This window comes from Pristiophorus japonicus, chromosome 8 (genome assembly GCF_044704955.1).
Source record: "Pristiophorus japonicus isolate sPriJap1 chromosome 8, sPriJap1.hap1, whole genome shotgun sequence".
NCBI lineage: Eukaryota > Metazoa > Chordata > Chondrichthyes > Pristiophoridae > Pristiophorus > Pristiophorus japonicus.
In genome coordinates this window covers 28,797,449-28,822,497 of record NC_091984.1, presented here as the reverse complement: position 1 = coordinate 28,822,497, position 25,049 = coordinate 28,797,449, and the positions used below count along the sequence as shown (strand labels likewise).

The 25,049-nt window shown below is 41.7% G+C and overlaps 1 protein-coding gene across 3 annotated transcripts in view; it reads left to right on the top strand.

Annotated features, from left to right (window-relative positions):
• LOC139268457 (rho GTPase-activating protein 29-like) overlaps nt 1–24,480 on the top strand; it is a 148,663-nt gene extending 124,183 nt beyond the window's left edge. For all 3 annotated transcript variants that reach the window (XM_070886631.1, XM_070886633.1, XM_070886630.1), the window contains 7 exons: nt 5,298–5,461; nt 14,098–14,286; nt 15,471–15,608; nt 15,702–15,934; nt 20,418–20,727; nt 21,586–21,694; nt 22,110–24,480. In XM_070886631.1, coding sequence (XP_070742732.1) covers nt 5,298–5,461; nt 14,098–14,286; nt 15,471–15,608; nt 15,702–15,934; nt 20,418–20,727; nt 21,586–21,694; nt 22,110–23,017 — 2,051 coding nt within the window. In that variant the 3' untranslated portion in view covers nt 23,018–24,480. The remainder of the gene's footprint in view (nt 1–5,297; nt 5,462–14,097; nt 14,287–15,470; nt 15,609–15,701; nt 15,935–20,417; nt 20,728–21,585; nt 21,695–22,109) is intronic.
• The last annotated feature ends 569 nt before the right edge of the window (nt 24,481–25,049 follow it).

The following is a 25,049-nucleotide window of genomic DNA, read 5'->3' as shown; positions in this document are numbered from 1 at the left end:
AAGTGGATAACCTCACATTTATCCACATTATACTTCATCTGCCATGCATTTGCCCACTCACCTAACCTATCCAAGTCGCTCTGCAGCCTCATAGAATCCTCCTTGCAGCTCACACTGCCACCCAACTTAGTGTCATCCGCAAATTTGGAGATACTACATTTAATCCCCTCGTCTAAATCATTAATGTACAGTGTAAACAGCTGGGGCCCCAGCACAGAACCTTGCGGTACCACACTAGTCACTGCCTGCCATTCTGAAAAGTCCCCATTTACTCCTACTCTTTGCTTCCTGTCTGACAACCAGTTCTCAATCCATGTCAGCACACTACCCCCAATCCCATGTGCTTTAACTTTGCACATTAATCTCTTGTGTGGGACCTTGTCGAAAGCCTTCTGAAAGTCCAAATATACCACATCGACTGGTTCTCCCTTGTCCACTCTACTGGAAACATCCTCAAAAAATTCCAGAAGATTTGTCAAGCATGATTTCCCTTTCGCAAATCCATGATGACTTGGACCTATCATATTACCTCTTTCCAAATGCACTGCGATGACATCCTTAATAATTGATTCCATCATTTTACCCACTACCGATGTCAGGCTGACCGGTCTGTAATTCCCTGTTTTCTCTCTCCCTCCTTTTTTAAAAAGTGGGGTTACATTGGCTACCCTCCACTCCATAGGAACTGATCCAGAGTCAATGGAATGTTGGAAAATGACTGTCAATGCATCCAGTATTTCCAAGGCCACCTCCTTAAGTACTCTGGGATGCAGTCCATCAGGCCCTGGGGATTTATCGGCCTTCAATCCCATCAATTTCCCCAACACAATTTCCCGACTAATAAGGATTTCCCTCAGTTCCTCCTCCTTACTAGACCCTCCGACCCCTTTTATATCCGGAAGGTTGTTTGTGTCCTCCTCAGTGAATACCGAACCAAAGTACTTGTTCAATTGGTCCGCCATTTCTTTGTTCCCCGTTATGACTTCCCCTGATTCTGACTGCAGGGGACCTACGTTTGTCTTTACTAACCTTTTTCTCTTTACATATCTATAGAAACTTTTGCAATCCGTCTTAATGTTCCCTGCAAGCTTCTTCTCGTACTCCATTTTCCCTGCCCTAATCAAACCCTTTGTCCTCCTCTGCTGAGTTCTAAATTTCTCCCAGTCCCCGGGTTCGCTGCTATTTCTGGCCAATTTGTATGCCACTTCCTTGGCTTTAATGCTATCCCTGATTTCCCTTGATAGCCACGGTTGAGCCACCTTCCCTTTTTTATTTTTACGACAGACAGGAATGTACAATTGTTGTAGTTCATCCATGCGGTCTCTAAATGTCTGCCATTGCCCATCCACAGTCAACCCCTTCAGTATCATTCGCCAATCTATCCTAGCCAATTCACGCCTCATACCTTCAAAGTTACCCTTCTTTAAGTTCTGGACCATGGTCTCTGAATTAACTGTTTCATTCTCCATCCTAATGCAGAATTCCACCATATTATGGTCACTCTTCCCCAAGGGGCCTCGCACAACGAGATTGCTAATTAATCCTCTCTCATTACACAACACCCAGTCTAAGATGGCCTCCCCCCTAGTTGGTTCCTCGACATATTGGTCTAAAAAACCATCCCTTATGCACTCCAGGAAATCCTCCTCTACCGTATTGCTTCCAGTTTGGTTAACCCAATCTATGTGCATATTAAAGTCACCCATTATAACTGCTGCACCTTTATTGCACGCACCCCTAATTTCATGTTTGATGCCCTCCCCAACATCACTACTACTGTTTGGAGGTCTGTACACAACTCCCACTAACGTTTTTTGTCCTTTGGTATTCTGCAGCTCTACCCATATAGATTCCACATCATCCAAGCTAATGTCCTTCCGAACTATTGCCTTAATTTGCTCCTTAACCAGCAATGCTACCCCACCTCCTTTTCCTTTTATTCTATCTTTCCTGAATGTTGAATACCCCTGGATGTTGAGTTCCCAGCCCTGATCATCCTGGAGCCACGTCTCCGTAATCCCAATCACATCATATTTGTTAACATCTATTTTCACAGTTAATTCATCCACTTTATTGCGGATACTCCTTGCATTAAGACACAAAGCCTTCAGGCTTGTTCTTTTAACACCCTTTGTCCTTTTAGAATTTTGCTGTACAGTGGCCCTTTTTGTTCTTTGCCTTGGGTTTCTCTGCCCTCCACTTTTCCTCATCTCCTTTCTGTCTTTTGCTTTTGCCTCCTTTTTGTTTCCCTCTGTCTCCCTGCATTGGTTCCCATCCCCCTGCCATATCAGTTTAAATCCTCCCCAACAGCACTAGCAAACACTCCCCCTAGGACATTGGTTCCGGTCCTGCCCAGGTGCAGACCGTCCGGTTTGTACTGGTCCCACCTCCCCCAGAACCGGTTCCAATGCCCCAGGAATTTGAATCCCTCCCTGTTGCACCACTGCTCAAGCCACGTATTCATCTGCGCTATCCTGCGATTCCTACTCTGACTATCACGTGGCACTGGTAGCAATCCCGAGATTACTACTTTTGAGGTCCTACTTTTTAATTTAGCTCCTAGCTCCTTAAATTCGTTTCGTAGGACCTCATCCCTCTTTTTACCTATGTCGTTGGTACCAATGTGCACCACGACAACTGGCTGTTCTCCCTCCCTTTTTAGAATGTCCTGCACCCGCTCCGAGACATCCTTGACCCTTGCACCAGGGAGGCAACATACCATCCTGGAGTCTCGGTTGCGGCCGCAGAAACGCCTATCTATTCCCCTCACCATTGAATCCCCAATCACTATTGCTCTCCCACTCTTTTTCCTGCCCTCCTGTGCAGGCAACCCTGGCAACCTCAGCTTTTGGCACAGACTTGAAGCTCCGCCCCCAGATTTAACTTCTGCTACCGCAGCGCCAAAATGAAATTTTACTTTGATGAAAGTTCCAATGTTTTTTTTCGCCGCAATCAGGCACAAAAAAATTGGCCCGCCCCTGGGCGCCAAAAATTGAGCCCCAAGTATGTTCCCATAAGGAGCATCCAAAACTAATGCTCTCTGGATGATAACGGTTAAAATTAAGCAGAAAAAGGAGGTTATGATAAATGCCAGGTACAGAATACAGTAGAAAACCAAGCGGAATATAGAGGGCTGGATTTTCGGGGTTTTACGCCAAAATTACCGTTTTCACTGCGCTACCATTTTCAGGGCTAACTTTCGGTTTTTACTCACATCGGTAAAAGCGGTGTTGCACGAGGATTCGAGGTGCGAACCGTGAGTTTCGGCAACTTTAAGCTGAAGCTGGTCGCGCTGCGAGAGAGGCCTTGGGAGGGGGAAAACAAACAAAGAATTGCAAAAAAAAAGTCCACAAAACATTCACCTACTAAATCGCTGCAAAATACTTAAAAAAATAAAAACTTTAACTTGCCTTTTTGCAGGGCTGTACTGACAGGTTTGACCCTGTCGGTATTCTGGGCATGGTGTACGGGTCCCGAGAGATCTGAAAGTACGATTCAAGCGCAATTTGCGTCGTTGCACGCCAGCGTACCTCTCCCCGGTGGTACGTGGAAGCGTTGCTGCAAAGAGGTCATTAAGGATCCCGTCGACCAGGTTTTCGCTGCGGAGGGTCAAATCGCAGCGAAATCCCGGGCGCAAAGTTGGACAAAATCGAGCCCTCGAGAGAGAGAGAGAGAGAGAGAGAGAGAGAGAGAGAGAGAGAGAGAGAGTGCAGGGGGAAATTGAAAAAGGATACAAGAAGGGCAAAGAAAGAGTATGAGAGAAGATAAGTGAGTAACATAAAAGGGAACCCAAAAATATTTATCAACAAATAAAAAGTAAAAGTATGAAGAAATAGAGGAGCTCATCTGCGACAAAAAAGAAAATTATCTTGTGGAGGCAGAGAGCATGATTGAGGTACTCTGTTTTCACAAAAGAAGATTAAGTAACACTGCAATAGATGAAAGGGGAGTAGAGATATTTGATGGGATAAAAATGGAATGGAGATACTAAATAGGTTTGCATCACTCAAAGTTAATATGTTACCCGGTCCAGATGGACTGCATCCTAGGCTGAAGAGGGAAGCAGTTCTGACCACAATCTTTCAATCCTCCTTGGATGTGGGAGTGGTATCAGGACAGGAGAATTGCAAATGTTACACCACTACAAAAAAAAGGAGAGATATAAACTTGGTAACTACAGGTCAATCAGTGATGGGAAACTACTGGAAACCATTGCCAAAGACAAAATTCATTCTCATTTGGAGAAGCATGGGTTAATAAGGGAAACCGAGCACGGATTTGTTGAAGGCAAATTGTGTCTGACTAAACTGATTAAATTCTTGATGAAATAACAGAGCGTTGATAAAGATAGTGCAGTACATTTATATATGGACTTTCACTGGGCATGTTCAAACCATTAAAAATACACATTAAAAATACATTCTACCTTGTAATTCACATTAGCATAAACAGTACTATTCACATTTGTCTCGGCAGATTTTATATGATTGTTAGCTGGCTTTCTGTTCTATATTATTCTCACCCTGTCCTCCACCCCCAGAACTGTTAGCTCAAAATTTAATTCATAGCTACTTTGTTTGATTTATTGGCCTAGAAATTCAGCTGCGCAGTTCCTATTTGTCAGATGCTAATTGGTCTCCTAAGCCCCCAATATTGCGGGTCGGAAACGTGCACACATTTCTGGCCAGAAATATTGGAAAAGGTAGATGCGCTCATGGCAGGAGAGCACACCGGGAACATTTTAATTGCAGAACAGTGTATTTAAATTAGGGTTCTGCATTTACAATTTTCAAATTTCACTCACCACGTGCTGACCTCTCACAGCACAATGTGGCGGTAACCAGCAGGATGCCCCCCCGCCCAATACTTAACTAAATGTAGAGCTAGGATGAGCAGTAGTGCTCCTCCCACCCCATTAAAAGAACGTGAGCTTCTGCCGCTTACCCACCCAATGCCCACTATCTTCCTTCCCTGAGGCCCGATCCCTTCCTTCCCCAAGGCCCGCGAATCCGTCCTTCACTTTTTTGAGGGCCACTGCGACGCTAGCAATAGCCCGATCTTGGCTCGCATTTCTTATCTGGCTCCTCCCGCCACACCAACTTGATGTTAATGATGCTCGAAGCCCAATATTGAGGGCTCTTCGGACGTCACCATTCATGTGCAGAGATCGTCCAAAAATGGATGCAACCAAATTTCTTGGCCTTTATATTTACTTGATGTACTGTGTGTCACAGGCTAAGAATATTGAAACACCACGATAAGCTAATTTGTACTATGCTCCTTTCCTTGTAACGTAGGCTTAAATGAGATTGTGACAGAAATGGCAAGTTCTCCAGGACCCTTCCGCAATACTCTTATGTCAAAGGCAGCACAAACACACAAGCTGCGAAAGTTGCGAGCCCCATCGAAGTGTAGAGAATGTGACAGCCTTGTTGTGTTTCATGGAGCCGAGTGTGAAGAGGTAAATTATCTTCGATTGAAGGGGTAGTTATTTTCCAAGTTGAGATTTCAAATGGGCAAACGAGGTTGGCATTTCTGATGGATGACGGGAAGGACCTATTTGTAAATACAAGCATCAATTTTTTTCCATGGCCTTTAACTTGTTTTACCTTTTTAACATTTCATGGTTTATATAGCATAATTGATATCTCGAATTACAAGGGTGGTTGTGACAAAATGGGAATTTTTTATCCTTGGATTTATCCCATTTTAAATAACTGGTTTAAATTAGAAGCTGCTGCTTTACTAAATGCAAAATGAGGAACCAGAGACTCTCCATTGAGGTTTCTTTTGATTTGAATGGGTAAGATTATTAAAATGTTAATTTATGCAGTATTTGTCAGATTAATATGTAACTTCCAGTGTCCATTGCTGACCTAATCTGGTTGAAATGCAAAGGAAGTACAATTGTTGTTGACGATTATTCATTAAGGTAGGAAGAATTTTGTTTTGACTTCTTCAAAGATGATGCTTTTTTTTTCCCCAAAAGCGCCCATAGAAATCAATGTTCCAGGTCTGGCTGCTTGTGTTTTTCAATTTTCATGGGCATTTATAGCTCTTGTAATCCACCTATAACATCTCATCCAGGAAGCGACGCATGAAGACGGCGTATTCCTTACCATCGAACAAGAGAAAGCTCAACTGATTCATTTAAAGAAATAGTTCTACTCTAAGAAACTAAGAAAGGTTGAAAGCAGCATTCTGAGAAGGGTAGATTAATCCCTTGGGCACTGTTTCCAGTTCTTATACAAGTATTGTGCAATGTAGTATCTTTGCCTGTATTTTCCTTTGTTTCTACCAACACATTTTAATTGTAAATCTGTTCTTAATTGTTTGCAAAAAGATCTAGATTCAGTATGTTCCTGTCTTTTGAATTGACAAGGGACAGAGAAACATAGAAAGTAGGTGCAGGAGTAGGACATTCTGCCCCTCGAGCCTGCACCGCCATTCAATGAGTTCATGGCTGAACATGCAACTTCAGTACCCCACTCCTGCTTTCTCGCCATATCCCCTGATCCCCCTAGTAGTAAGGACTACATCTAACTCCTTTCTGAATATATTTAGTGAATTGGCCTCAACAACTGTGACCCCTGGTTCTGGCCTTCCCCAACATTGGGAACATTCTTCCTGCATCTAACCTGTCTACACCTGTCAGAATTTTAAACGTTTCTATGAGATCCCCTCTCATTCTTCTGAACTCCAGTGAATACAAGCCCAGTTGATCCAGTCTTTCTTGATATGTCAGTCCCGCCATCCCGAGAATCAGATAAACCTTTGCTGCACTCGCTCAATAGCAAGAATGTCCTTCCTCAAGTTAGGAGACCAAAACTGTACACAGTACTCCAACTGCAGCAACACCTCCCTGCCCCTGTACTCAAATCCCCTCGCTATGAAGGCCAACATGCCATTTGCTTTCTTAACCACCTGCTGTACCTGCATGCCAACCTTCAATGACTGATGTACCATGACACCCAGGTCTCGTTACACCTCCCCTTTTCCTAATCTGTCACCATTCAGATAATAGTCTTGTCTCTCTGTTTTTACCACCAAAGTGGATAACCTCACATTTATCCACATTATACTTCATCTGCCATGCATTTGCCCACTCACCTAACCTATCCAAGTCACTCTGCAGCCTCATAGCATCCTCCTCGCAGCTCACACTGCCACCCAACTTAGTGTCATCCGCAAATTTGGAGGTACTACATTTAATCCCCTCGTCTAAATCATTAATGTACAATGTAAACAGCTGGGGCCCCAGCACAGAACCTTGCGGTACCCCACTAGTCACTGCCTGCCATTCTGAAAAGTACCCATTTACTCCTATTCTTTGCTTCCTGTCTCACAACCGGTTCTCAATCCATGTCAGCACACTACCCCCAATCCCATGTGCTTTAACTTTGCACATTAATCTCTTGTGTGGGACCTTGTCAAAAGCCTTCTGAAAGTCCAAATATACCACATCAACTGGTTCTCCCTTGTCCACTCTACTGGAAACATCCTCAAAAAATTCCAGAAGATTTGTCAAGCATGATTTCCCTTTCACAAATCCATGCTGACTTGGACCTATCATGTCACCTCTTTCCAAATGCGCTGCTATGACATCCTTAATAATTGATTCCATCATTTTACCCACTACTGATGTCAGGCTGACCGGTCTATAATTCCCTGTTTTCTCTCTCCCTCCTTTTTTAAAAAGTGGGGTTACATTGGCTACCCTCCACTCGATAGGAACTGGAATGTTGGAAAATGACTGTCAATGCATCCGCCACCTCCTTAAGTACTCTGGGATGCAGTCCATCAGGCCCTGGGGATTTATCGGCCTTCAATCCCATCAATTTCCCCAACACAACTTCCCGACTAATAAGGATTTCCCTCAGTTCCTCCTTCTTATTAGACCCTCTGACCCCTTTTATCTCCGGAAGGTTGTTTGTGTCCTCCTTAGTGAATACCGAACCAAAGTACTTGTTCAATTGGTCCACCATTTCTTTGTTCCCCGTTATGACTTCCCCTGATTCTGACTGCAGGGGACCTACGTTTGTCTTTACTAACCTTTTTCTCTTTACATATCTATAGAAACTTTTGCAATCCGTCTTAATGTTCCCTGCAAGCTTCCTCTCGTACTCTATTTTCCCTGCCCTAATCAAACCTTTTGTCCTCCTCTGCTGAGTTCTAAATTTCTCCCAGTCCCCAGGTTCGCTGCTATTTCTGGCCAATTTGTATGCCACTTCCTTGTCTTTAATACTATCCCTGATTTCCCTTGATAGCCACGGTTGAGCCACCTTCTCTTTTTTATTTTTACGCCAGACAGGGATGTACAATTGTTGTAGTTCATCTATGCGGTCTCTAAATGTCTGCCATTACCCATCCACAGTCAACCCCTTAAGTAACATTCGCCAATCTATCCTAGCCAATTCACGCCTCATACCTTCAAAGTTACCCTTCTTTAAGTTCTGGACCATGGTCTCTGAATTAACTGTTTCATTCTCCATCCTAATGTAGAATTCTTCCATATTATGGTCACTCTTCCCCAAGGGGCCTCGCACAACAAGATTGCTTATTAATCCTCTCTCATTACACAACACCCAGTCTAAGATGGCCTCCCCCTAGTTGGTTCCTCGACATATTGGTCTAGAAAACCATCCCTTATGCACTCCAGGAAATCCTCCTCCACCGTATTGCTTCCAGTTTGGTTAGCCCAATCTATATGCATATTAAAATCACCCATGATAACTGCTGCACCTTTATTGCATGCACCTCTAATTTCCTGTTTGATGCCCTCCCCAACATCACTACTACTGTTTGGAGGTCTGTACACAACTCCCACTAACGTTTTTTGCCCTTTGGTGTTCTGCAGCTCTATCCATGTAGATTCCACATCATCCAAGCTTAATGTCCTTCCTAACTATTGCATTAATCTCCTCTTTAACCAACAATGCTACCCCACCTCCTTTTCCTTTTATTCTATCCTTCCTGAATGTTGAATATCCATGGATGTTGAGTTCCCAGCCCTGATCATCCTGGAGCCACGTCTCTAATCCCAATCACATCATATCCGTTAACATCTATTTGCACAGTTAATTCATCCATCTTATTATGGATACTCCTTGCATTAAGACACAAAGCCTTCAGGCTTGTTTTTTTAACATCCTTTGTCCTTTTAGAATTATGATGTAGTGTGGCCCTTTTTGTTTCTTGCCTTTGTTTACTCGGCCTTCCACTATTGCTTTTTACCTTTCTACCATCTGTTTCTGACTCCATATTACTTCGCCCTATCTCGCTGCATAGGTTCCCATCCCCCTGCCATATTAGTTTAAACACTCCCGAACTGCATTAGCAAATGTTACCCCTCGGACATCAGTTCCAGTCCTGCCCAAGTGCAGACCGTCCCTGTTGTACAGGTCCCACTTCCCCCAGAACTGGTTCCAATGTCCCAGGAATTTGAATCCCTCCCTCTTGCACCACTGCTCAAGCCACGTAGTTATTCTAACTATCCTGCTCCCTCTACTCTGATTAGCACGTGGCACTGGTAGCAATCCAGAGATTACTACCTTTGAGGTTCTACTTTTTAATTTAACGCCTAGCTCCCTAAATTCAGCTTGTAGGACCTCTTCCCACTTCTTACCTATATCGTTGGTACCTACATGTACCACGACAACTGGCTGTTCACCCTCCCTCTCCAGAATGCTCTGCAGCCGCTCCGAGACATCCTTGACTCTTGCACCAGGGGTAGTGGGCATCCTACGGGTTCTCTAATAAGCAATTTACAGTAATCTGATTAATTGTTATTCATGAGCTACACTAACTGTGACAGAGACTAAAGGCCACAGGTTTCTCTTCATGGAAGACAGTCTACTTATGGAAACGGTTGTCAGGCTGTTTGTATGAGAAAACTGTTGTCGGAACTTACAACATCAGCTACTGTATAAAATAGGTGCTTGTCAAATCGGCTTCCCAGTATCATCATCATCATCATCATCATCATAGGTGTTTCGAATAAAGAACCCGAACTACATCTTCAAGGGTGAAAGATGCCTGTGCGTGTTTTTTTTTAACATGTGGTGACCGTTACTCTCACCGCTCCTGCTGCATCTGCCCACGCTCCAATCACCGACCTGGACCTGACTGACGTCCCTCTTCGCTGCCGTTGTCTTCCTGCACCAGCTCGCACTGTACCTTGTAGTGGCATGCCTCCACGCTACTTCTTTTATGGCCCCTCACACACCCTCCCTCCCACTCACACACTCACACCCTCCCTCCCTCACACACACTCACACCCTCCCTCCCTCTCACACACTCACACCCTCCCTCCTTCCCTCACACACACACTCACACCTTCCCTCACACATACACTCACACCTTCCCTCACACACACACTCACACCTTCCCTCACACACACACTCACACCTTCCCTCCCTCACACTCACACCCTCCCTCCCTCACACACACACACACCCTCCCTCCCACACACTCACACCCTCCCTCCCTCACACACACTCACACCCTCCCTCCCTCACACACACTCACACCCTCCCTCCCTCACACACACTCACACCCTCCCTCCCTCACACACACTCACACCCTCCCTCCCTCACACACACTCACACCCTCCCTCCCTTACACACACACACACCCTCCCAGTGAGTGTTCCAGTATACATCCCTGTAGGTTATGGTTTAAGTTTCCACTGAAATTCATTTGCATAATCACAAACAAAATCTTCCATGAACTAGCGCAATCAGCCAGTAATCATTGATTTTTTTTCCTTTGAAAAGTATTCCTTGATGCTTAAAAGTGGTAACCTGGTGCATGTTAGAATATTGACTGTTACTAGTTGACCATCTTCCCATCAGACCCTGCCTGTGTGCAGCAAGTTAAATAAGAACATAAGAAATAGAAACAGGAGTAGGCCATACAGCCCCTCGAGCCTGCACCGCCATTCAATAAGATCATGTCTGATCTGATCATGGACTCAGTTCCACTTCCCCGCCCGCTCCCCATAACCCCTTATCCCCTTATCTAGTTCTGTCTTAAATTTATTCAATGTCCCAGCTTCCACAGCTCTCTGAGGCAGCGAATTCCACAGATTTACAACCCTCAGAGAAGAAATTTCTCCTCATCTCTGTTTTAAATGGGCGGCCCCTTATTCTAAGATCATGTCCTCTAGTTCTAGTCTCCCGCATCAGTGGAAACATCCTTTCTGCATCCACCTTGTCAAGCCCCCTCATAATCTTATACGTTTCGATAAGATCACCTCTCATTCTTCTGAATTCCAATGAGTAGAGGCCCAACCTACTCCACCTTTCCTCATAAGTCAACTCCCTCATCTCCGGAATCAACCTAGTGAACCTTCTCTGAACTGCCTCCAAAGCAAGTATATCCTTTCATAAATATGGAAATCTAAACTGCACGCAGTATTCCAGGTGTGGCCTCACCAATACCTTATATAGCTGTAGCAAGACTTCCCTGATTTTATACTCCATCCCCTTTGCAATAAAGGCCAAGATACCATTGGCCTTCCTGATCACTTGCTGTACCTGCATACTATCCTTTTGTGTTTCATGCACAAGTACCCCCAGGTCCTGTTGTACTGCGGCACTTTGCAATCTTTCTCCATTTAAATGATAACTTGCTCTTTGATATTTTTTCTGCCAAAGTGCATGACCTCACACTTTCCAACATTATACTCCATCTACCAAATTTTTACCCAAACACTTAGCCTGTCTATGTCCTTTTGCAGATTTTTTGTGTCTTCCTCACACATTACTTTTCCTCCCATCTTTGTATCGTCGGCAAACTTGGCTATGTTACACTCAGACCCTTCTTCCAAGTCGTTAATATAGCTTGTAAATAGTTGGTGTCCCAGCACTGATTCCTGCGGCACCCCACTGGTTGCCAACCAGAGAATGAACCATTTATCCCGACTCTCTGTTCTCTGTTAGTTAGCCAATCCTCTATCCATGCTAATATATTACCCCCAACCCAGTGAACTTTTATCTTGTGCAGTAACCTTTTATGTGGCACCTTGTCAAATGCCTTCTGGAAGTTTAAATATACCACATCTACTGGTTCCCCTTTATCCACCCTGTTCGTTACATCCTCAAGGTATTCCAGCAAATTTGTCAAACATGACTTCCCCCTTCATAAATCCATGCTGATTCTGCTTGACCGAATTTTGCATTTACAAATGTCCTGCTACTGCTTCTTTAATAATGGACGCCAACATTTTCCCAACCACAGATGTTAGGCTAACTGGTCTATAGTTTCCTGCTTTTTGTCTGCCTTCTTTTTTAAATAGGGGCGTTACATTTGCAGTTTTCCAATCTGCTGGGATCTCCCCAGAATCCAGGGAATTTTGGTAAATTACAACCAATGCATCCACAATCCCTGCCATTACTTCTCAAGATCCTAGGATGCAAGCCATCAAGGTCCAGGGGATTTATCTGCCTTTAGTCCCATTATTTTACTGAGTACCACTTCCTTAGTGATTGTGATTGTCTAAGGGCTATAGAAACATAGACAATAGGTGCAGGAGTAGGCCATTCGTCCCTTCGAGCCTGCACCGCCATTCAATAAGATCATGGCTGATCATTCCTTCAGTACCCCTTTCCTGCTTTCTCTCCATACCCCTTGAGCCCCTTAACCGTAAGGGCCATGTCTAACTCCCTCTTGAATATATCCAGTGAACTGGCATCAACAACTCTCTGCGGCAGGGAATTCCACAGGTTAACAACTCTCTGAGTGAAGAAGTTTCTCCTCATCTCAGTCCTAAATGGCCTACCCCTTATCCTAAGACTATGTCCCCTGGTTCTGGATTTCCCCAACATCGGGAGCATTCTTCCCGCATCTATCCTGTCCAGTCCTGTCAGAATCTTATATGTTTCTATGAGATCCCCTCTCATCCTTCTAAACTCCAGTGAATAAAGGCCCAATTGATCCAGTCTCTCCTCATATGACAGCCCAGCCATCCCTGGAATCAGTTTGGTGAACCTTCGCTGCACTCCCTCAATAGCAAGAACGTCCTTCCTCAGACTAGGAGATCAAAACTGAACACAATATTCCATGAGAGGCCTCACTAAGGCCCTGTACAACTGCATTAAGACCTCTCTGCTTCTATATTCAAATCCCCTAGCTATGAAGGCCAACATACCATTTGCCTTCTTTACCGCCTGCTGTACCTGCGTGCCCACTTTCAGTGACTGATGAACCATGACACCCAGGTCTCGTTGCACCTCCCCTTTTCCTAATCTGCCGCAATTCAGATAATATTCTGCCTTCGTGTTTTTGCCCCCAAAATGGATAATCTCACATTTATCCACATTATACTGCATCTGCCATGTATTTGCTCACTCACCTAACCTGTCCAAGTCACCCTGCAGCCTCTTAGCGTCCTCCTCACAGCTCACACCGCCACCCAGTTTAGTGTCATCCGCAAACTTGGAGATATTACACTCTATTCCTTCATCTAAATCGTTAATGTAGGAGGGGAGAAACTTAACACAATGTCCTTGCAACATACTAACTGAGCTTACAGGTAAACGGTTTTGTTTGGGAACGAGCTGCAAAGAACCAGACACTAGTTAACATGGTTAACAACTCGAAGTATTTTTAATGAGTGCCCACTCCTCCACCAGTGAGTAACCTGATTTAAAATCTCTGAAAATTACTTTTTTTTAAAACTACAATGAGCCATTTAATATTTTCATTCGTGTGCAAATGTCACTTTCATTGTAAATTAAATATTTTTTGATTACTGCCTGGGCGCCTAAAAGAATGAGAGCAATTTGAAGAGCCTTCCCGAACCAGCAGAATCTCGCAATTTTGACCTGGGGGTATGGTCAATTTTGTGGCTGGGTTCTGATCTGGGGGAATTGAATCTTGAACTAGCAGAAAACACAAACATAAGTGGTTTGGGAGCATAACTCTCATGTTTAAACCCGCCCCCAATCCTTTGCACTGGTTCGGCCGATTCCGCCCGGATTGTGCTGATATTATAAGCGTAAACAAATGAAAACTCGGCCCCTATGTGCTCGAAATCAGCCTTGAACTGAGATTAGTTTTTGTGAGCTAATATTTGCAATTAATTTCACTCTGCAGTGTACTTTGGCATGCCACAAAAAGTGCCTCGAGACTCTGGCTATACAGTGTGGCCATAAGAAACTTCATGGTCGACTGCACCTGTTTGGGGTGGATTTCACTCAAACAGCAAAAAATTGTTCTGATGGAATTCCCTTCATTATTAAAAAATGCACTTCTGAGATTGAAAGCCGAGCTTTAACTATAAAGGTAAGATTCTAACTTGCCAAGCATATGTCCTGCAAAAACACACATTTTAATTGGTTGCATTGCATCAAAAATATTAGCATTTTTGTTTAAATGCAAGTCTTTTTAAATTCAGTCAACTTTCTTTGTGCAGTTGTTTTCTTCAAAAAACATGTGCACATATACACACACACACAAAGACACATCCTTTCCCACACACCCTTTCAATTAAGAGTATGCTATATTCAACGGCACCTTCTAGTTATGTGGGACATGAAAGAGTGTACTCCATACATGAAAACTATGGATAAGAATATTAGTAATTTCAGTGATAACTGCTATACAGATAGTAGCTGTTGCTAACCTAAGTATCTGATTGCCGCAAATGATGGTGTACCAATTGCCCATATAGTATTAATATACAGTCAATTAAAACTACTTTCCCATCGTTGATGTTGTATCTCTGGTCTACTGCCAGAATTCTTTTAACAAATTCAGCCCTGCAACATTTTGTTTTATTTGTTCTCTGGATGTGGGCGACACTGGTAAGGCCATATTTATTGTCCATCTTTTGCCCTGTTAGGCAGTGAATTATTGTAGCAATTGTTCTTGCAACTATGCTGAGCCAATTCAGAAGGTATTGGCTGTCAGATATGTAATATCGGACTAGTCATGTGTTAAACCAGACCAGATGGAGGTGTTGGGTTCCCTTCTCTGAAGGACATTAGTGAACCTGTAGGTTTTTACAGCTATCTGTCGGCTTTTATAGTTACCTTTTTCTAGTGCCATTCCACAAATCACCAGATTTATTGAGTTCAATTTGCAACTTGCCATGGTTGCTTTTGAGCTCTAAATCTCTGCCTTGCTAGAAGTGGTGCATGACAACAGGATTGTCATAATGCAGATGGTTGTATTAATGAACAATACAATCTGATAAACAAATTATAATGGAAAAGTTCAGAAATGATTGAATCAGAAAATATACATGTTTTATTAAAGTTGTACTCTTGCAGTTTAAATGTAAAACTTGTCTTAAGGCTTTACTGTCACAATCATTGTCTGATATTGTCCAATCCTCTGTACGTGACAATCTTCTCACATTTGCATTATCTTCTTTTGCAATATCCATATTTCAGTTATACTTCCTACCTACATGAAACTCATTATAAGTGTTAATTCACTTAATAAGGGATTGTTATCTGTTCAAGGGTATTTATCGGGTGAATGGAGCAAAATCCAGAGTTGAAAAGCTGTGCCAAGCTTTCGAAAATGGGAAGGATTTAGTGGAACTCTCAGATTTGTATGCTCATGATATCAGCAATGTGCTAAAACTGTTCCTTCGTCAGGTAAACCCATGTAGGATAAGATTCTGCAAAGCATTTATTTAAAATCTAATCCTTATTATTGGAATATAATTATCTGTTTTTGTTGTCCAATAGCTCCCTGAGCCATTGATATCATTCCGCCTTTACAATGAATTTATTGGCTTGGCCAAGGAACGACATAATGTTGGTGATGAAAATGATGGGAAACCAAATAGCCTGACAGCACACACAAAATGGTCAACCAACATAGGAAGGAAGAGAATCCTTTTTAAGGTCAAAGATCTACTCCGGCAGTTGCCACAAACCAATTACAACACTTTGCAGTACCTCATGAGCCATCTTCGCAGGTGTGTAAGAGTAAAAATATTTAGGCATTTTACAATTGTAATATGGCCGAGACCTTTGAGTACTGCTGTCTCCACCCTCCCCCGCTCCATTTCTTTTTTCATTTATGCACTTGGCTTAAAATTTAAAACTGAGACAATGGCTGTGTGGCCTACTCCCACATGGTCACTTAAATCCTTTGTAATGGGTTGCAAGGAGCTTTCTAGGTGTGACAATTCCCTTTGATTTCTCTTTGGTTCCAATCAGGAGCTGAGCAGCATGGGACTCAAATCTATATCTGTCCCTCTGAGGCTGAACACATTAAACGTCCAAGGTAGAATCAACATCTGTCACACTCATTTCCCTGTTCCAGTTTGCTCAATATTGCTGAGCTGAGATGGGATTTGGCCAAAGTGGAAACGGCTACTTAATGGTAAACCAGTGTCAGAGTAGTGGGAGGCATTCAAGGACGAGATCCTGAGGGTACAGAGCAAGTATGTTCCCTTAAAAAAAAAAGTGTGTGGCTAATAAATCTTAGAGCCCCCTGGATGTCAAGGGATATACCGGGTAAGATAAAGGAAAAAAAGGGGAGCTTATGACAGATACCGAGAATTCAATATTGCAGAGACTGGATAATTTTGGCTATGAAGAAAGATTGGAGGATGCTGGGTTTGTTTTCTTTGGAACAGAGGAGACTGAGGGGAGACCTGAAGTGATTGGGTACAATTAAATAAGATATCAGGAAAATAAAGAGAGAGCATGAATGAATGGCGGCAAGTAAAATCAGGGAAAACCCAAAGATATTTTATAAATACATTTAAGAGCAAGAGGATAACTAAAGAGTAGGGCCTATTCGAAACCATAAAGGAAATCTGTGTGTGGAGGTAGAAGATGTGGGTATGACTCTTAATGAATACTTTGCATCTCTTTTTCACAAAAGAGAGGGGCGATGCAGACTTTGCAATGAGGGAGGAGGAGTGTGAAATATTATACGAGATGAACATAGGGAGAGAGGAAGTATTAAGGGGCTCGGCAGCTTTGAAAGTGGATAAATCCCCGTGCTCTGATGAAATGTATCCCAGGCTATTAAGAGAAGCAAAAGAGGAAATGGCAGAGGTTCTCTGGATTTTCCAGTCCTCTCTGGATACAGGTGTGGTGCCAGAGGACTGGAGGACTGCTAATGTTGTACCTTTGTTTAAAAAGGGAGAAAGGGATAGGCTTAGTAATTACAGGTCAGTCAGCCTAACCTCAATGGGGGAACATTTTTGGAAAAAATCCTGAAGGACAGGATAAATCTTCATTTGGAAAGACATGGATTAATCAAGGACAGTCAGCATGTATTTAAGGGAAGGTCGTGTCTGACTAACTTGATTGAATTTTTCGAGGAGATAACCAGGAGAGTCGCTGAGGGCAGTGCGTACGATGTAGTGTATATGGATTTTAGCAAAGCTTTTGATAAGGTCCCACATGGCAGACTGGTCACGAAAGTAAAAGCCCATGGGATCCAGGGCAAAGTGGCAAGTTGGATCCAAAGTTGGCTCGGAGGCAAGAAGTAAAGGTTGATGGGTGTTTTTGTGACTGGAAGACTGTATCCAGTGGGGTTCCGCAGAGCTCAGTGCTGGGTCCCTTGCTTTTTGTGGTTATACATCAATGACTTGGACTTGAATGTTGGGGGTATGATTAAGAAGTTTGCAGATGACACTAAAATAGACTGGTCGATAATGAAGAAGAAAGCTGCGGACTTCAGGAAGATATCAATATACTGGTCAGGAGGGCGGAACAGTGGCAAATGGAATTCAATCAGATAAGTGTGAAGTAAGACAAGGGAATACACATTAACTGGTATGACACTGAAAAGTGTAGAGGAACAAAGGGACCTTAGAGTGCAGGTCCACAGATCTCTGAAGGTAGCAGGCCAGGTAGATAAAGTGGTTAAGAAGGCATATGGAATACTTGCCTTTATTAGTCGAGGCATGGAATACAAGAGCAAGGAGGTTATGCTTGAACTGTATAAAACACTGGTTAGGCTGCAACTGGAGTACTGTGTGCAGTTCTGGTCACCACATTACAGGAAAGATGTGATTGCACTGGAAAGAGTGCAGAGGAGATTTACAAGAATGTTGCCTGGACTAGTATATTTTGGCTATGAGGAAAGATTGGAGATGCTGGGTCTTTTTTCTTTGGAACAGAGGAGGCTGAGGGGAGACTTTATTGAGGTGTACAAAATTATGAGGGGCCTGGATAGAGTGGATAGGAAGGACCTGTTTCTCTTGGCAGAGGAGGTCAACAACCAGGGGGCATAGATTTAAAGTAATTGGGGGGAGGTACAGAGGAAATATGAGGGGAAATGTCTTCACCCAGAGGATGGGGGGGGGGAGGAGTCTGTACTCACTGCCTGAAAGGGTGGTAGAGGCAGAAACCCTCACCACATTTAAAAAATACTTGGATGTGCATTTAAAGTGCCATAACCTACAGGGCTATGGACAAAGAGCTGGAAAGTGGAATTAGGCTTGATAGCTCTTGGTCGGCTGGCGTGGAAACGATCGGGCTGGAATGGCCTCCTTCCGTGCTGTAAATTTCTATGATTCTACGATATTAGTGTGTTACTGTGCTTTGCAATCCAGGTTCGACCTTGGTTTCCAAAGGTCACTTGAACACTGAAATCATTTGGCTGCTGAAGGACTCCCTGCTATCTGCTTATGCCTTTTCAATTTTATGGGATAACTGTCAGTTTCTGTGCTAGCACCAACTGTTGAAAGTGTCCCGAATGAATCGATATTCATGATTATCTCATTACTACAGCTTTGGAGGAGTCTCTTTCAAAGATTTCTGCTGGCCTCTTTTTCTGCAAATGCAACCAGAGGTGGCAATTGGAATCTGAACATCACAGGCCCTTCATGCTCCCTTGAATCCTTATCAGATTATACCTCTTAGATTTATAATATGTCCAATCTCAGTGATGTAATGTTTAAATATCTTGGCTCTGGAGACCCTTCTTGATCATTTAGCTCTCAGCCAAGAAGGTCTATAAATTAAAAGCTGTGGTGTTCAGTCAACCTAATCTTACTTGGTTTGCCAAATTTAATATTCTTGGAACTCTTAAGTTTCTTCTCAAAATGCTTTTAGAATTCACCTTTTTTATAACATTGTTATGCCTTCATTTATACTTTCTGCCTCATTTGTTGGATCTAGTCATTTCTACTATGTCAATACAAGCTGAGCTCTGGCTTTTTACATAAACCAGATAATGATATCTTCAAATATTGTCAATTAAGTATTTTGTGGTCTTCAACCATAGCTAACACCGTTTCCAAACAAAGGCCATCAAAGTGGTTGTTGGCTTGCATCCTCAGTTTCTACAGTTTTCAGGTTGATTTAAGTGACATTCACAGCTGAAAACAACTCCGTTAAAAGTATCTACAAAGTAGCCACATGATTTAATTTGTAGATCTCAAAAATAATTCTTCAGACATATCAACTGAAGCTGACCATGGCAGAGGTTTTATCTCATCTAAGAGGGCCACTTTATTCTCCCTCAGTTGGTATAGTGTACAGTGAATGAGAGCATAAAGATGAATTATGTTCCCAGTAGTACGGGTCTTTCGGTTATCAAGGTCTTACCCATTTGTTGTCCCCCACAGCAGCCTCTCTTGCCAGCTAATCTTTTGTCATTGTTGGAATGTTCTTTGCTTGTTACTTTTTTTTAACGTATGGAATATAGCTAGATGTCGAGGGACTTGAATTTATTTTGTTTTTAAATTATCCAATGTCTACTAAGTTCTATTTTTAGATCACAACATTTTTTGTTAATAGAATCATAGAATTATATCGCACAGGAAGAGGCCATTCAGCCCACTATGCCTGTGGCAACTTCTCAAAAGCTAACCAATTTGTCCCAGTCCCCTGCTCTTCCCCCATAGCCCTGCAAATGTTTTTCCTTTACATTTATTAAATTCCCTCTTGAAAGTTAATATTGAAACTGCTTCCCACCCTTTCAGGTAGTGCATTCCAGATCATGACCACTCGCTACATATTTTCCCCCCGCCATGATACCTCTGGTTCTTTTGTCAATTAAATCGGTGTCCTCTGGTTATCGACCCTTCTGCCACTGGAAACAGTTTCTCCTTATTGACTCTATTAAAACCATTCATGATTTTGAACACCTCTGTCAAATCTCCTCTTAACATTTTGAAAACAATATTTTCATATTTATTTATTTTTAAATCGGTTAATTGGCTTTAAGAGCTGTGGGTTTACCTCAAAGATACCGGAATTAGATTACTAGCATATTAATATTAAAGTGATGGTCTGATGTTTTTTATCATCCCGGATTTCTTATCCCTTACAAAAAAAGAAGTTTGGCAACTAAGACAATCCTATGGTGTATCAAGGATAGTTTGCTAACAAAGATAACAAACGTGAGTAATTTTTTTTTGTTAATCATAGAATGGATAAACAGCCAAGTGCATGGTTTAAAAGTATCATATTTACATTTTTGCTCAACAGGGTGGCAGAGAAAGAAGAAGAAAATAAAATGTCAGCCAGCAACCTTGGAATAATTTTTGGGCCCACTCTCATACGACCAAGACAAACAGATGCTACTGTATCATTATCTTCTCTTGTTGATTATCCATATCAGGCTCAAATGGTGGAGTTACTCATAACCCACTATGAAAATATATTTGTTTCTTCACTGACTCCATCATCAAATTCACAAACTGGAAATGTATTAACTGATGAGAAAAACAAGATCATGTCTTTATCACAGGAGGAAGGTTTCACGCAAAACAAAGCTCATCCAATAATTGACAAAGAGGTAAGTGCTAGTTAGTATTAGAAAATTGTGTGAAAAATAACTGCTTCTTTTTCCTCTCTGCCTGCAATACTTTGAATACATTTTAAAGTACAAATACATTTCTAGCAATGTAGCACTTTAAAAGATGGAGGGGGGAAGGGGGTGATGATGAAAACTGAACAAGAGGAAAAAAATAATTTGAGGGAAAGGACAAAGGCAAGATTGAAGAAAGAACCAGGAGGGAATGAAGCTTTTTTTTTAAATATGGATGGCAGTGGAGAGAGTTTAAGGGTAGGAACATAACTGCCACTACTGAAGCAGAAAACATGGAACGATCTGTCATTGAAGTAATGTCGGGTGTACATGATAGACATATTGCTGGAGAAAATCAGTCAAGTAGGATGAAATGAGGCAATGGAGAAAAGCGAAGTCAGCAATCTTCCTTAATTACTGTTCTTCCTGCCAGTGCTAATCAAGTCTGGAGATACGCAATTCCCATTGCTAAATGGGAGGAAATTGGGGCTCTGTTTTTAGTTTAACTGGAGGCTTGACAGTAGCTTGCACAACCCATGAAAATATGGGTCACCAGAAGTCAAGTACATCATTAGCTATAGGCATACTTCACATCTGTATTCCATTAATGTACATCCACATTAAAGCTTAAATTAGATTTAGAAAGTATTTACCTGTACTAAATCCCTGAGTGTTATACAAAATACTATAGCATGCACTGTAATACCTCAATGTTTTCAAAGTTTTCTGTAGCAACTAGACTTTTTGTACAACAAATGAAGTGAAATGGAGATGCAATGCTTTTACATGATGTATTAATGCTGCCCTAACTTACAAATGTAGCAGTAACTTACTTTACATTGGCAGGGCTTTGGGTTGTCTGAAAATGAGAGGGAATCTTCAGAAATGGCATCTTCCAGTGCGACCCTAAATGAGGGGGAGGATCTAAAATGGAACAGAAAAGGCAATGAATCAGGTTTGTAGCTTGACATATGTTTATAAAAATAGTGATTGATTTTGAGATTTCAAAAGTTGAGTAAAAGCAAACATTATAAATCACTTTTTTCAAATTGGTATTATAAAAGATTTTCAAGTATTAAATAGTGGCATCAAGCTGCAGTAATATTACTACCACATTTGTAATAAGATTATTGTTTCACAATTAATATGCAATATTTCAAGAAATTAAGCCATTAAATAAGTGTCAGCATTGACTCTCTGGTAGTATTCTCATCTCTTAATCAGAAAGTCATGGTTTCAAGCCCCACTCCAGCGATTTGAGCACATAATGTAGACTGACACTCCCAATGCTTAGCTTGTCGTCAAAAAATGTATCATTGTTAATCATTAAATGATCTACTTTGAGTACTTATTATGGTATAACATTTCAGGTCCAGATGTCTCGCTCAATGCAGAAAAACCTGTTGAATTGCTGAAGGACTTACAATATCCACAAGCGCCAGAAGTACACAAGGCCAACAAGTCATCATTAATTGACAAAGCTAGTCAACCGCTTGTTAAAGTTCATATGCGACCTCCCAGGTTGAAACCAGTTATTCCAAGGCCTGCTAGCTTACCTGTTCCTGAAACCATGATTTCTTACTCCTTGAATGACAAAAATTCAAAAGGGTGCAGCAATACAAACAACAGTGAATGGAGTCCTATTATTGAAGAAGTCCCAGAGATAAAAATTCCATCTCGTACACCTACATGCTGCAGATATTCATACTATGATACCCAGTCACTACGTAGAACTTGGGACAGACAGTATAAATGTTATGATATTACTCAAAAGACAGCTATGATTATGGCAAATGTTGCTCCAGAAAACAAAACCAATGACAATTCTTTATCTCCACCCCTAACCTATAGCTCTGGCAATAGCTTTGCAAGTAGTTTGCTTCCCAATAAGCCATGTACAGTGACTGTTAAGCCAGTAAGGACCACCAAGACTGATGGGAACTCATCAGAGTCTGCTTCCCTTTATGCATTTCGTCCTCCAAGAACCTTGCAGCCTCCACCTGGCACTTTTTACAAACCTCCCTCTAATATAATCAAACATACTGGAGACTCATTGTCCAAACCTATTGCAGCATTAGCTAATAGCGCTGATTCAATACAAGGTGGCAATGGAACATTTAATCCTGTAGAGGATAATGAAAATGGTGTAGCTAAGGAAATGGAGAATCCACGAGGTACAGCCAAAGAAGCCCAAGCAGAGCATAAACTGACATTTCAAAGACTGCGATCAAAACGAATTCCACCAGACTATGAACACAGAGAAGCCCATTTTGTTTAAAGGCCAATGACCTGTACTCTTGAAGTGTTAATCTACCAAGTAACTTTTTAATATAATTTTGAAATGTTTTATTTTTCTATGTGAGGAAACAGTGCCATAACAAAATCTGGAATACAATCTTTGACAGTAAAGATGCACCTTGAAGTGAAGTTCAAATTCCTCTAGGTAGCTATTATCAACAAAAAATGTGTTGCAATTTTCATATTTCTGAAGCTCCCCTAGCTTCCTAACAAAAGCGGGAGAAGTTTGTCTTTTAAGATATTCATATTGAGTTTTAAATGAGTTGATTTTAAATCCTAAAGTAATATACAAGTTGAAGTGTATGTTTATCCAGTAAAAGTGGGATAATTGCTAAATACGTGGCACAGTATAAACTTACAGCCATACTTTAAGGCAATAGTAATATGTTAATACTTGTAGAATTTTTTGTAATCATCCAAAGTCTTACGAGCTTTGTATCCTCCGCTGCCATTCTTAATTGTGCAATCAAAGCTTCCTATAGCAATCTTAAAAACAAGGCATGTTCCTTAATGTGCAAACCCCTGAAATGTGTCCATATTAATGGTTTATCCACATATTATAAGGCAAGAGACTTTTAAAGTGCATAACTTGTAGTCTTCATTTTATATCGGTATATGTAGTATGGTCAGTGACCAAAATGATGTACTCATTAGGGACTCTCTTAAAATGTGAATTGGAAAAGCATTACCGTTAATGTGTGCATCAGTTTATTATTTATATAAGTTCATTTTGTTGCATGTATTTTTTTTTATTTACATTACTTTGTACACAAGACACACTAAGCTATGTTCCTTAAAGCAAATATATTAATTCCTGTATATGAAGTGTAATGAGTTGAAAGAAATGTCTTAACCTTTGGAAAGTTGCCTTATGTAATTTATTAAAATTTAGGTTTTATATATGTGTATTTTATAAATGTTAAATTTGTGTAAACTAATTGGACACCATCTATACAAGATCAATTATGAACTTTTTCTGTTTTTGTACTGGTAATGCTTTAAGGTGGATTATTTGAGCCGTAGAAAATTTGACTGAGGTGTAAATGGGCAGTGTTTCACATCAATGTTTGTTACAGCTATTCCAAGAATATCTCACTTTTCTGCTTAGCATTTGTGTGTTGCAACGTTTTATAGGAAGTTTTACCAGTGATCCACTGTTCTCAGTATTCCTTCAGAGGGGAGACCTGCAATGTTATGTAGGTCTCAGATGGAAGAAGGAAGGGTGAGGCATGGTCACTGAGACATTCTGTGAGCATTTTGGTGTTTTATGTTTACAGTTGACACATGCTATCTTTGGAGAGTGAAAATTCTAGTAATGCTTACGGAATGAAGTCAGATTGGTTTTTTTCTGTCCTAATCATTCTACTATATTGCAGTATTGGAAATTCTGAACCATAGCCTCCTTGTATGGCACTAGATTGTAATAAATGTTCTTTTTATTTACGAGAATGCTTATTGGTGAAGAAAAATCTCAATAATATAGAGATTGCCATATTCCTTGACCACTTTCACACCACTTCTACCATGCATTTTTTTTCAAAAAAACTAAACTGTCATTACTTGTGTCACTTTTGCCAAGATTAGTTTTTCACGCTCTACTGGTCTCAGCTTGCATGTATAGAGAAAATGTCTTTGTATCTCTAGATGATCCCTCCTTGCTTAAGTGAGATGCTGTTCTTGAACATTAGGGCTGGATATTAACTCGGTGGGAGAGGGGGGGCTGCTTTGAGGTCGAAGAATGGGATTCCCTCAGGTCATGTCGAATTTAAAGGCAAGACCTGATTAACATTTTCTGTCGATGTTTCCCGGCCGCAGCTAATCAGATTGCGAGGCCGTCGAGCAGGTAGGTTTTTGGCACGAGGCCGCAGCCGGGGAGCGGAGATGAAGGAGAGAGGAACCTGAAAGGCAGGCGGGGTTGTGGGGGGAGACGATCGGCCAGAGAGAAGATCAGAGGCCGAGGGTGGGGGAGGTTGGAGGCCGGAGCAGTGGGGAGATCAGAAGCCAGAGGCAAG